Source organism: Mercurialis annua, linkage group LG3 (assembly GCF_937616625.2).
Source record: "Mercurialis annua linkage group LG3, ddMerAnnu1.2, whole genome shotgun sequence".
Lineage (NCBI taxonomy): Eukaryota > Viridiplantae > Streptophyta > Magnoliopsida > Malpighiales > Euphorbiaceae > Mercurialis > Mercurialis annua.
In genome coordinates, this window is record NC_065572.1 from 56,020,361 (window position 1) to 56,033,322 (window position 12,962).

General features: G+C 27.7%; 1 protein-coding gene across 1 annotated transcript; it reads right to left on the reverse strand.

The window, feature by feature from the left end:
• Positions 1–2,912: 2,912 nt before the first annotated feature.
• On the reverse strand, positions 2,913–4,593 carry LOC126671657 (cold shock domain-containing protein 3-like). Its single transcript, XM_050365442.2, has 4 exons — positions 4,508–4,593; positions 4,238–4,359; positions 3,792–3,846; positions 2,913–3,351 (listed from the first exon to the last, which is right to left on the reverse strand). Exons 1-4 carry the CDS (start codon positions 4,518–4,520, stop codon positions 2,924–2,926), a joined length of 618 nt encoding a protein of 205 aa, XP_050221399.1. The 5' UTR covers positions 4,521–4,593; the 3' UTR covers positions 2,913–2,923.
• Between the last annotated feature and the right edge of the window lie 8,369 nt (positions 4,594–12,962).

Below are 12,962 nucleotides of genomic sequence, written 5' to 3' on the forward strand. Positions count from 1 at the left end.
GGAGTATATGCTACATGCGTACATGACAGTCCATATCGAGTCATATATGCGTCTCACATGCTTTATCGATTTCATTTACCAAATTTCTGACTTGTTTACATTCCTAACACATTATCATGTGGACTGCATGTATGACTCAGATGAGATATACAAGATATGCCATGTAAATGCAATGTGATTGATAAGGCAAGTACAAGAGTTTTGGTAGTATCCATCAAACATGGTCTTTTGGTCCAATGCACGATGATCGCACTCATAATCGTGTAAGGTTGTCTAGTCGGTAGAAAAGACATTTTCTAGCTTAGCTAGGTGGCGACTCAATTTTTCAAAACCTTTCTTGATTCGAAGTCATGCAGAAACTTGAGCGAGCGGCCCAGAACCCCGCTCCGGTCACAGTGGCGATTCCACTTGGGGATGATCAAACTGTTTTTAAACATTAAGAACCCAAAACGTTTTCAAAAGTGTTTCCGAAAACAATTTCCATAGACATAACCACACGACTTGCATCTTATAAATCACACTTATTTACCTGACATATCTACACCTGTTGAATTGCATTAGATTTCTCTTGTCATCATTACTCACGACCCAAAAAATCGGTCGCTTGTACTTGTGATTGATATCAAAAGTATATTAGTCTGTGGGAATCTTAAACCAGTTACAATCGAACCCGTCAAATCAGCCCACATGTATTCTAGCTTAGACACTATCCTCTAAGGGAATACCCAATATAATGTTTGTATTTGGGACATGATGTTAATGTAAGGATTCTAAATCCATTTTCAAAAATATCCAGTTTTAATCTCAATTTTAGCTCAGGTATAACAACTTTTATTTGGTTTTTAAAAACCAGATTTTTAAAAATACCCTACTAGGCCAGATCTAAATACAAGATTTAATCAAATAAAGTCCACTCACTTGATTAACCTCTAATATCCAGTCAAGTAAAGTCCATTCACTTGATCATCCGTCAGGCTAAATTAATTTCTAGATATTCTTTCAGAGGACCATGAGGTCTACCTTTTCTATGTTTGAACACCTTCCAATTAAGAGGTTACATTGACTATACTACTTGTATGTTTTAGGACTGCTAGAAAAGACCTTGAAGGTACATGTCGACCTTAGCATTTCAGATGCGACAGCCCATACCAAAACTCCTAGGAATAAACCTCGCTTGCAACTGTGCGTGGGAGGAATAAGGTTGGAAGGAACAATATGTCTCTATGATATTAATTGTTTTACGTGCTACGTGTTAACTAACCTTGCATATCATGAGCATGCATATCATTCACTCATGCATCCAGTACGCAATGCATCATGTACTAACCTATTGTGGATGTACCGACTAGGAAAGTTCGTCTAATTGCTCTTCGGTAAAGACAAACAGAGAGATTGATCAAACTGACTAGCCCTACCAAGTCACCATCGACTCCAACAACCGCAATACAAATAGCCAAACGGATTAGTGAGAAGCTAAGAAATTTCGCCTTCAGAAAATCGTCATCTAGTAGAACTTTTGGATCAGTCAACTCAGCTAGAATGTCAAAATCAACTTACGGGTTACGAGCCGCAATGCAAGCCGGTATGGACCAGTTAAGGGGGAAAGTCATGGATTACGTCAAGAGATAGACTTATGATCTCAAGAAATGGTTCATTAAGTTTTTAAAGCCCCTTGAGTCGACATTTGCTACTAGAAGAGTAAACATTGCCTCTAACAACAAGCTCATTGAGGAAATGAGAAAAAGGGATGAAGCTGAGAAGAAATGCATTGAGGATTATGACAGGCTGCAAGGTAAAACAACTAACCAAAACACCGGTGATCAAAGCTGGTTCACAAATATGTTGTACGAGGATCAGGGCAATATGGAGATGGAAAATGACACGCTCAAGAAGGAAAAAACCAGATGCTTCCTTAAGAATTCAGAAGTAACCCATTCTGATTCCTATCATTATTTAGCTAAGAAGACAGAGCAAATCCAGGCGAATATGCTAGGAAACAATGGCAACTGGTTCATCAATTTGGATAAATACTCTCTACTAGAAGACGAGAAGCTACCAGCGAAGTTAAAAATGTTGGAACTGAGTCATTTCAATGAAAGGGACGATCCTCGCATCCATGTGAAACAGTTCATCTTTGTGATGACCACAACTATCCTATCTGTGAATTGTCGGGGCTTTTTCGAGGTCTTTAAAAGAAAATGCGGCCCATTAGTACTATGACTTGCCAATAAATTTTCACCACCTCCGTATTATATTAAATCTTAATTAATTTTCTAAATATATTATTAGTAGTTTAAATTGTACTAAAAAAAATTAACAACCGTCATATTTTTTTGATCTGTTGCTTCCATCCGACCTTCGAATTAACTAAATTTAAATAAATTTATTTTACATCTATATTTCAAAAAAAAAAACGTCGTATCTTTCCAGCGAAGAGCCCTGGGGCTGTTCGTTTCAAAGATCTGATTTGTTAGTAATTTATTAGTAGATTATTATAAATTTATTGGTAGATTAAAGATAAAAAGGATATTTTTACAAAAGTTTCCAAAAAAGAAGCATAGAGAGTAATTTCTCTATATATTTTTTGTTATAAAGCCGCCTTCTATATCAAATACATGAAAATAAAATAATTTTTCAGTTAATGATTGCGAAATGACAGAATTAAGAGAGAACAAATTGGACGGCCGTTTTTCACAATCATTCTCCAGTAATTTGCGGTTCTCCTTCTAACCCTTTCGATATCTTTCTTTTAATCATTTCAATTTTCAGTTATCGGCCATTTTCTATTAGTCTTCCGCTTTCTATTTATCGTTACAGTCGTTACCAAGTCATCTACATAAAGAAATAAATTTGAAACCAACATTAAAATTATATTATTTTCTTAAAAGACATGAACAAAATGGTCACTACAAGTGAGTTGATATCACATATGATGAAAATAGCCAATTTTACCACAATAACAACACCAAGCAAAACCAGGCCATCCACCTCCACATTCAACAAAACTATTAGCCTTCCACATTGTATAATTGGTCGATTGAGTTCTATCCAATGCACCACATTTAGCAACCGCACAATAATTCATTACATTTTTAGCATTATTAAAGCTTATCACTTGTGATGGAAGCTCAACTTTCATGATATTAATTGCTTGTTTTCTTCCATCAAAATTAGTTATAGGTTCGTACTCCACATGTGTGCCAGGCAAAGGGGGTAAGCAGCTTCCATAATATTTTAGATCTGAAAAATTCATGTATACATCTTCTCCACCTCCATTTGGTATTATAAATCCATACTTTTTATGGTAACTATACCATTTTACAGTTCCTATTACTCTTCTGCTTAGTGAATCTGACCCGTTCAATCAAATAGATCAAATTGTGAGAAATAAGTGACATTTAATAGTGAAGCAAAATGAGGTTAATTTCATCGGTAGTCCTTCAACTTCTATTTTATATCAGTATTACTTCTGACGTCATTTCAGCTTAATTTTTGGTATGATATAGCGACCAATTAGAGTACTATTTGGATCGATAAATTTTTTAAATGATGTCATTTAATATGACTTATAAAGTTCTTATTGGTCGCCATATTATTATATTTTGATGGAAATGAAATTAAAGTGACGTCGAAAAATACTGATATAAAATAGAAGTTAAAGAATAGAATATATATACAATAATAGTGAGAGAGACATGATATATAGTTGGAAGATTGTCGATTAAAATTCACCCAACAAAATAATGAACTATAGTGGAACTATAGTGTAAGTAGTTTGAGTAGCTACTTACATTTGGGATTGGAAATTTTCTTAGTGGAAGCTTTTGGTTTGCTTTCCTTTTTCAACTGCAAGGCAAAATAAAAACTTAACCAAATTTATACTTGAGAGTATATGGTGTATGCAATTATTGGATTGAAAATTATGCTATTTAGGCCACATTTGGTTTAGAAATTGAAAATTGATCAGACTGTTGAAACAGAAAATTATATAATTGAGTTGCTGAAGATTATGCTAATTATATTTTTTATACTTGAGAGTGGTTGAAAGTTATGCTAATTATATTTTTTTTATCAATTATAAATGCGGAATCAAACAAATACAAATGTTGATAGAAAAAAAGTTTTGCCTTCATAAAATGACCTTCATTAGATATACAAGTAAATCATTCAATTTCTCATATACTTATAATTCATGATCGATTTTTTATTTATTTACTATTCAGATTAAAGTTCTAACCTCTGGTTTTTCAGATAACTGAAATTGTTCATCATCAGCTGCTTTCTCAGATCCTTCTATTTCAAATTCCATCACATTTCCCCCAAAAAAATCATACTGACTTGCATCAAATTTCACATTTTCTACAAAATAATGAAGAACAAGATATTGAATCAGGATAGTTTAATAAGTAAGATCAACACATTAGTACAAATCGTATGAAATTAGACATAAAATCTAGAAATTTACATTGCATATAAATAAGATAATTGAGAATTTTAAGTGAGGTACCAAAATTTTCCATTGTGTTGGGCTTGGATTAAGGATAAATCTGTAAAGGACAATCACTTCAAAGAACAATTTTTAACAAATCAATGCTTCAAAATTAGAGTATGGTATAATAAAAAAGTATGAAAAAATTCTTATGATTTTATACTGTGGGAGTTGTTAAATTTACCTAAATAATTAAAGAAAATGTTTCCATTTGAAGAAGAAAATCTGAGATTTGATATTTCTCATTAATGTTATTATCTATTATAGAGCTATATAGAAAATATAAAATTACAAAAATATAAAAATATCATTTATCAAATAATTATATCAGTTTAGTTATTTTTAAAAGGCCTAGTAGTAATATAAATAAAAACTTTTGCAGGTTGTTGTAATTTTATTCAAAAAATTTAATTTTTGTAATAATATCCCAATTTTAATATTTCGTTGCAATTCTATTTTTTTTCTAATCAATTTAATTTTTCAATTTTTATTTGAATGTATAAAATAATTCTGTAATTAGGAAAACTCATTTTCTAGAATTTGAAAATTTAACTTTTAATATTAAAAAAATCAAAAATAATATTAAAATCTAATTTTAAATTTTTTATCTTTTCAGTGGTTGAAGAAAAAAATGGATTTGAAGTTAAAAATGACTAGACAGTCAAATAAAACTAATAGGTATTAAATTGAGGTGAAATATTAAAAAAATTAAATTGATTGAAAAAAAATGGCTAATATTGTAACGAAATGTTGAAATTAGATCATTATTACAAAAATTATAAATTTCGGATAAAATTTCAACACCCTGCAAAGGTTTGGATTTTGTTTTTCTATTAGGCCTTTTTTAAATTAATATTTTTAATTTTTATTTATTTAGATAAGATAAATTTGAATTAAAAAATAAAATTCTTGATAAAATTAAGTCAAAATAAGTTAAATGTTAAGTTTACTTTATATTTATCAACTATTCTCTTTATTCTTTTTAAGTTTAAACATTATTTATAGTTCATATAAATTTATTTTTAACTATAACAATAATTATTATTATTATTATTATTATTATTATTATTGTTGTTGTTGTTGTTGTCGTGGTTGTTGATATTATTATTTGAATTTTTTTAGGTAAATTGGGTAGGTATGATTATAGATATGAATAAGGAAACACGGAAAAAACACCGCAGAAGCACGGAATACATTAATTTTTGTACAAATAAGAAATGGTGCATAGAATAAAATTTATTGAAAAGTATGTAAATATACATACTATATATTTAATTACCAATTATGGAAATTTCATGAACAACAAAAATTGTTTCAAGTTTTCTTTCTCACTTTTTACATGTGATATTATGCTCGAAAGTTTCATAGCTATATATTAAAACAAATATTAGCGTTTGATACATTTTATAGTAATACATTTCAAAGAAGAATAAAAGGATCACTTCTATTTGCACCACAAATATGTACCCGCCCTGCATAAATTTAAATGTTGGATAGAATAAAACAATTAAATAATAATTAAATAAATGAATAACATATGAAAACAAATAATGACTATCAATCATCAGGGGGGCGGCCGCTCATCGTGTTTCTTGGTTATGCTATGTGTGTCTCAAATATAATTATGTTTACATATTGGCTATAGCCAGCGGCAGAACCAGAACTTCACTTTAAAAGAGTCAAATTTTTTATATTTGACTATTTAAAAAAAAATCAAACGACTGTTATACGGTACAAATGTATAAATTTGTAATTATAGTGGGCGGTTAAAATTATAGGGGCGGTTATATATAAAAAATACCTCAAAAATCAATTGTTTTTAAATAAATTCTAGCGAGGAAGGGTCGGACGACCCTCCTCGACCTTCTCTAGTTATGGCCCTGGCTATAGCATAAAATAAAATATCTATTTATGAGGAATAGAATGCCAATTTTTTTTTTAAGAAGAGTAGCTAAGCAAGAAATAGCAATTGCATAGAGTTGTTTATTCCATCCACCAAAATAAAGAATATCTATTCTATATGAAATAATTATTCTATTCCGGATCTATTTTATAAACCAAACATAACTTCTGTCTCATAAAGAATAATTATTTGGATACTGTTTAGACCGATCTAGAAATTAGGTCAGAAATTTAGATGTTTCGGTTTCATAAAGGAATTCGGAGGGCTTAATACTTTAAAAAAAAACCCGACCTTTCATCCCCTTTTCAATCCTATCTTGACGTTGAAAATTTGTCAATTTTACCCTATTTTACATTTTTTATTTCAATTGTACTCTGAAACATAAAATTGACCTTTATTTATTTGACAAAAGTTTAAAAGAGTTCTTTAAAAATGATCAATTAATATAAAAAATTAATCTAATGTAAAAAGGGTCAATTTAGAGAACTTTTTTAAATTTTTGCCAAATAAAAAAAAAAGCTAATTTATGCTTTAGGAATTAGGGTACTACAATTGAAATAAAAAAATATAAAATAGGATAAAATTGACTGATTTTTAACGTCATGTTAGTATTAAAAAGGGGATGAAAGTTCGAAATTTTTTTAAAGCCAATTTGGAGTTAGGAATGTGCAGATTAACCATATGTATACTGACCCAGCCAAGGAGTCCATGCACGAGCCATGATAGGCTGAGATGGGTACAAATTAAAAAATATTTAGTTATTGTTTTTTGGGCTTTTTAAACTAATTTTTTTTCCAATTTTTTACATTTATACATATCTAATTTTTCAATTTTCAGTTTACAGTACACGGGTCAGATGTTTACTTTCGTACGTGTCCCATATATACGTTTCATATCAAATAAACCCTCACAATTTCAATTATTTTCTTTCTCCTCATATTTCTCTCTTCTCTCTCAACTCACATTTTCACACAATTTCTTCTTCTTCTTCTTCATCAGCTTCGTTCACTTTCAAACCAACAGATCAACATCTTTAGATCTGTTCTTCGCGCTCCGTTTCTATCGTTACACCTTTGTCTCGTCGTCGAAGTCATTTTTCTCCGCTCGTGACTATTTTCGTTATCTATTTTAATTTCATCAGATATGAAATTTATTGTTTTTCTTCATCTTCTTCGTTTTAGATCTACAATTTTTTTTATATAACAGTTATTTTGCACCATTAAACATATATAAAGATTACCTTTTCTTGTTATATAAAATAATTTTGTGATTGTATGTAATAAAAATATGTTATTTTTGCATTTCTACTGTGTTTAGTTGTATTTCTGCGTTTTTTTATTATTCAGCACCATTTGTTGATGATGGTTGATTACTGAATTATTGTAATGTTACAATGTTATTGATTTTATGTTGATATTGTGTTGATATTTTCTTGATTTTAACATTGACAAACAAGATAATATTGTCCGTGAAATAAACTAAAAAAATAAATTGAGACTAGATAATGATATGTTAGCATCGGGGAGGAAGACAAATAATGATGTTGAATTAATATAATGTTACAATGTTAATCTTATGTTGATATGGTGTTGATATTAAGTTGATGTTTGGTTGATTTTAGCATTAACGAAGAAGAACACATTATAAGTGAAATAAAATAAAAATTATATTAAATTAAATTTAAACAATATTGAAAAAATAAAAATTAATGTACAAAATATCATCAATGATGTTGAATTATTATAATATTACAGTGTTGATTTTATGTTGATATCATGTTGATATTATGTTGATTTCGTGTTGATATTTGATTGATTTCAACATTGGCGAAGAAAACGATATTGTATATGAAATCAACTAAAATAATTAAAACTAAATTGAAGTAGAAAAAATGATACCTTAATTTTTAGTTGATTGCTGAATTATTATAATGTTATGTTAGGTGTTAATATTATGTTGATATAGTGTTGATCTTATATTGATTTTCAGTTGATATTTGGTTAAATTTAGTATTGTAAATAAATAATAATGTACATAAAATAAACTAAAAAAAAATGAAATTAAATTGAAATGAAGATTAATTAGGAGTAATAGATAAAGATTAAAGAATGTGAAAAGAATGGAAATTATGTTGTTGATATTTAATTGATATTATGTTGATGTCAATTTAAATTATCCAGTTTTATTAAATGTTGTTGATCTCTAATTGATATTGTGTTGATTTAATATTGATATTGTGTTGTACAGCCCAATTAACATTTATGTTGAACATGAAAAGAATTGTACAAATTCAAATAATTATACAAACCGATTAACATTTATTTTTAACTTCAAATATCTTTGATATTGCATGATTTTTCTACATTTTTTTAGACGTCATTTCTTCCTTTAATTTGTCAATTTTCGACGAATCAAATTCGGTATCGACTGAAAAACTGACTTCTATCTGTTTTACAGCCGATTAATTTACTCCTTATTACAATAAAAATCAACAACCTACATACTAAATCAAACCATTTTATACAAATTCAAAAACTAATTTAAAACAAAAATTGTTATAAATAAACATATAAAAAAATAAATACAAGCTTGAAAATGCATATACACCAAATAATTACAAAACAGAAGACAATCAAAATATAAAAAAATTCAATTAAAAAATCATGAAATAAACATTAAAATAGCAATCAAACCAGATAAAACACCTAACATATTATGTATGTAAATTAAAGCTATAAAAACAAGAAAATAAAATTAAAACTACATAATAATCATATATAAACAAATAATTACATAATAAAACCTAATAATTGAAAACTCAACCTAATTAAAAACAAGAATCAAAAAATAAAACTGAAATTAAAATTTTTTAGAACTTGAAAAGAAACCTAAAACCTAAATCATGATTTACATCAAGAAAGATTAAACAACATAATTTGAATCAAATTAAGTACAAAGTTAAATAAAATTAGACAAAAATAAATAACAAAACCTAGAAAATAAATTAACCTAAATCGAATAAAAACAACTGCAAATCAACAAAATAATAAACAAGAAAACATAATTTCAATAGTAAAAATCAGATGCAAGTACCGATACCTCAACAAAATTTAAAAGTTTAAAAATTAGAAACTTACAATTTTTATAAGCAGCGGAAATCCGTAGGAGTAAAGAAGAATCGTATAGAAGAAGATTGTAAAAAAAGAGAGAAAAAAATACAGATGTGAAGATAATAGTAAGATCGAACGTGGAGAAGAAGAAGAAGAACTACCACTTTGAAAGCAAAAACAAGAAAAACATACAAAAGAAAATAATTTTAAGATGCTAAGTTATGTTTGTAAAATAAAATGGTAGGAAATGTTAAAAAATAGGTTGGGTTGTACAAAAATAAATAGATCATAGATTCCCATATTTTGTATAAAAAGCCCTTTTTCATTTCATCTAAATAAGAGAATGAATCTTACTAAAATATGATATTTTATTGAGTAAATTACAAAAATACCAACTAATTGACATACATTTTCAGACATTACCACTCATATCACCTATTTATCATTCTTACCATAAAATACAAAAAGTTTTCACTAGCACCATTCCATTAGAATATGGACACGTGTATCAGTGAAGATTCCCTCTTTTTTCTCTACAACAATAAATAACACCTATCCACTATTGACATATGGATATTTAAATTTTTTTAAAATATAGGAAAAAAATTTATTAAAAAAAATAAATTGTTATAAAAGGACGCGCGTCAGGTCTGATGTTTTGACCTGACGCGCGTCAGGCCATGCAGGGCTGATACGGGTCAGCCCTGCTTACTCATTCATGCATCAGTTCAGTAACTGATGCATGAGTCTTTTTTCTTTTAAAAAAAAAGATTTTTTTAATTTTAATAAATATTTTATTTAAATATAAAAACTTTATATTAAATTATTATTAAAAATTTATTTATTATATATAAATTTTAATTTTAATATTGAAAATTTAAATATATTTAATAATAATAATTAACTTTTAAAAATATAAATATATTTAAAAAATTAAATAAATTTTAAAATTATAAAAATACAAAATAACATAATTAAAAATTTGTATTAACAATTTATCTATTTAATATACTTTAAAAATATATCTACTATGTATAAAATATGTATCAGCGATGTATCTATTAAATATATTTTTAAAATATATATACCGTTTATATATTTAGTAAAAATTTATTTGTCATGTATCTATTTAAATACATTTAAAAATATATCTATCGTGTATAAATTATGTATCAACGATGTATCTATTAAGTACATTTAAAAAATATATCTATCATGTATAGATTATGTATCACCGATGTATCTATTAAGTACATTTAAAAAATGTATCTATCATGTTTATTATTTTTTTTGGATAAATATCACGTATAAATTATATATCGAAAATGTATCACATATGTATCTGAGATGGATCAAATATATATTGGAGATGTATCAAATATTTATCAAATATTTTGCACTTCTACTCGTCTTTTCCCTTCCTTCCACCTAGGACTTCCGGTCAAATCATAAGAACAAACCAGTCTAATATATATAAAACAATAAATATTTGGTTCATTTTAATTAGTATTATTACATATATTTTTATAACCTTTTCTAACTATAAAAACGAACCACTCGAATTAGTCAGTTAATTCAATCAATGTATCAAATATGTATCTATCATGTATAGAATGTGTATCAGAAATGTATTGAAAATATATTCGAACTACAATTAGATGTATCAGAGATGTATCTATTAAATAAATTTAAAAAATGTACCTATCATGTATCGGAGATGTATCAAATATGCATAAAAGATATATATATATATATATATATATATATATATATAACATTAAAATATTTCGACACATCTCAAAAATATATCAAATAAATTTAAAAAAATACATATATAAAAAATTAAGAAAATAAATTCGAATAATCAAATATTTATCCAAAATATATAAATCGAAAAAATATATTATACAGTATATGAGAGACGTATCAAATATGTATAGAAAATATAAAAGAAAAAGAGTAATATATTTATATTTTTAAAATTTAAATTTAAATTAATATTTTTAAAATTTAATTATAATAACCAAATTTTTTGTACAGTTTAAATTAATATATAAATATATAATTAAAATAATAAAAAAAGTATGTCAGATGCACCAAAAGGTGCACCTGTTGGTGCACCTGAAATTTGTTAAGAATGACCCGCGCGTGGTGCGCGGGTCATTCATTATAGCAGATGGTGCATTTTAATTTTGGTAAGGTAGTGGACATGTGTAGTGAATGGCCTTTTTAGTCCTTTTATTACGCATGGGTCTTTTTATATGCAAGGGTCTTTTTGTTTTTTTTTTTATGATTTTTCTTTATTATACAGGACACATGTGGTGGACACGTGTTGGTTTGGGAGGAAAGTGGTGTTGGTTGAAAAGTAACAATAGAAATTAGGTATTTTGTGAAAGGGAAATTGTAATAAAGTAAATAAATAAATTAATATTGCATTTGTGAAAGGAAAATTATAATAAAGTAAATAAATAAATAAATATTGCATTTTGTGAAATAGTGAGTTATTAATGTGGCTTTTGTGTTATTTTTTCTATTTTATTAGAGTTTTTTCTAATAAATAGTTAAATTTTCTATTATTTATACAAATATACATAATTAATCAAAAATAAAATTTGGGCTGCGAGTAAGACATAAATTGATCAACCAAATCCTGTTTTTTGTTTGGACTGTACTAGTTGAAGCATTGGAGTTCTGAATATCTTTTAGGAACATCTTTTGGCGTGAACATAAAATTTTCGTTCAAAGGAATTTATCAGTTCCATTCGATTTGAATTTTGCACATCTCTACTGGTTATACCCCTCAGGTATGCCTGGAGAATATTATGCAGCAAAGGCTGCATCTTCAAGAAAGACCAGAAATGCCTATTTATTTATCTTTTGTACAACCATATGAACACATTACACAATTATTTTCTTGAATCTTGAAATGCTGATATATCTAAAAGAAACATTAAACTCGTTGCAGCTTCAAAGTTGTTTGAGATGAGCCGAATATAAAATTTTTTTCAGATTGGTTTCGTAGCTTTCGCACAAGTGTTAAGAAAATCATTAGAAGATGTTAATAGATTTATCAATACAGGGTTTGGTGGATTTTTCTGGCGACAAGCATGGTCTCCTCATGCTTTAGCTGAACGAGAGTATCGCTTCTATTTCGTTTTGCAGTTTTTTTGAACAAATACAACCAAGCTGCCTTGTTATTTGCTTGCGACTCCTCCATTGGAGGCTTTTTGACAAATAAGTGCCCCCTATCTTGTAATATTTCCGTTTTTGTGTTTTTAGGAAAAATATTTCTCGTTTTGTGTCTGAAGATCACCAGGCCGCAATTCAATATTGCAGGATGGCGTTAATACACCTGATAATCACTAACCATGTGTATTAACACCAGCCCGCAATGTCTAATTGTGGGCTGGTGTTGTCCAATGATTGGGGAGTCCCCAATCATTGCACATATAGTGATCTG

Bases quoted from the DNA above. Each gene is read 5' to 3' on its own strand.
- LOC126671657 (XM_050365442.2), bottom strand. The intron at 3,847-4,237 runs GTTAGAACTTTA...TTTGCCTTGCAG, and splicing joins AGTTATCTGAAAAACCAGAG to TTGAAAAAGGAAAGCAAACC. The intron at 3,352-3,791 runs GTAAGTAGCTAC...TGAACGGGTCAG, and splicing joins GAAAATTTCCAATCCCAAAT to ATTCACTAAGCAGAAGAGTA.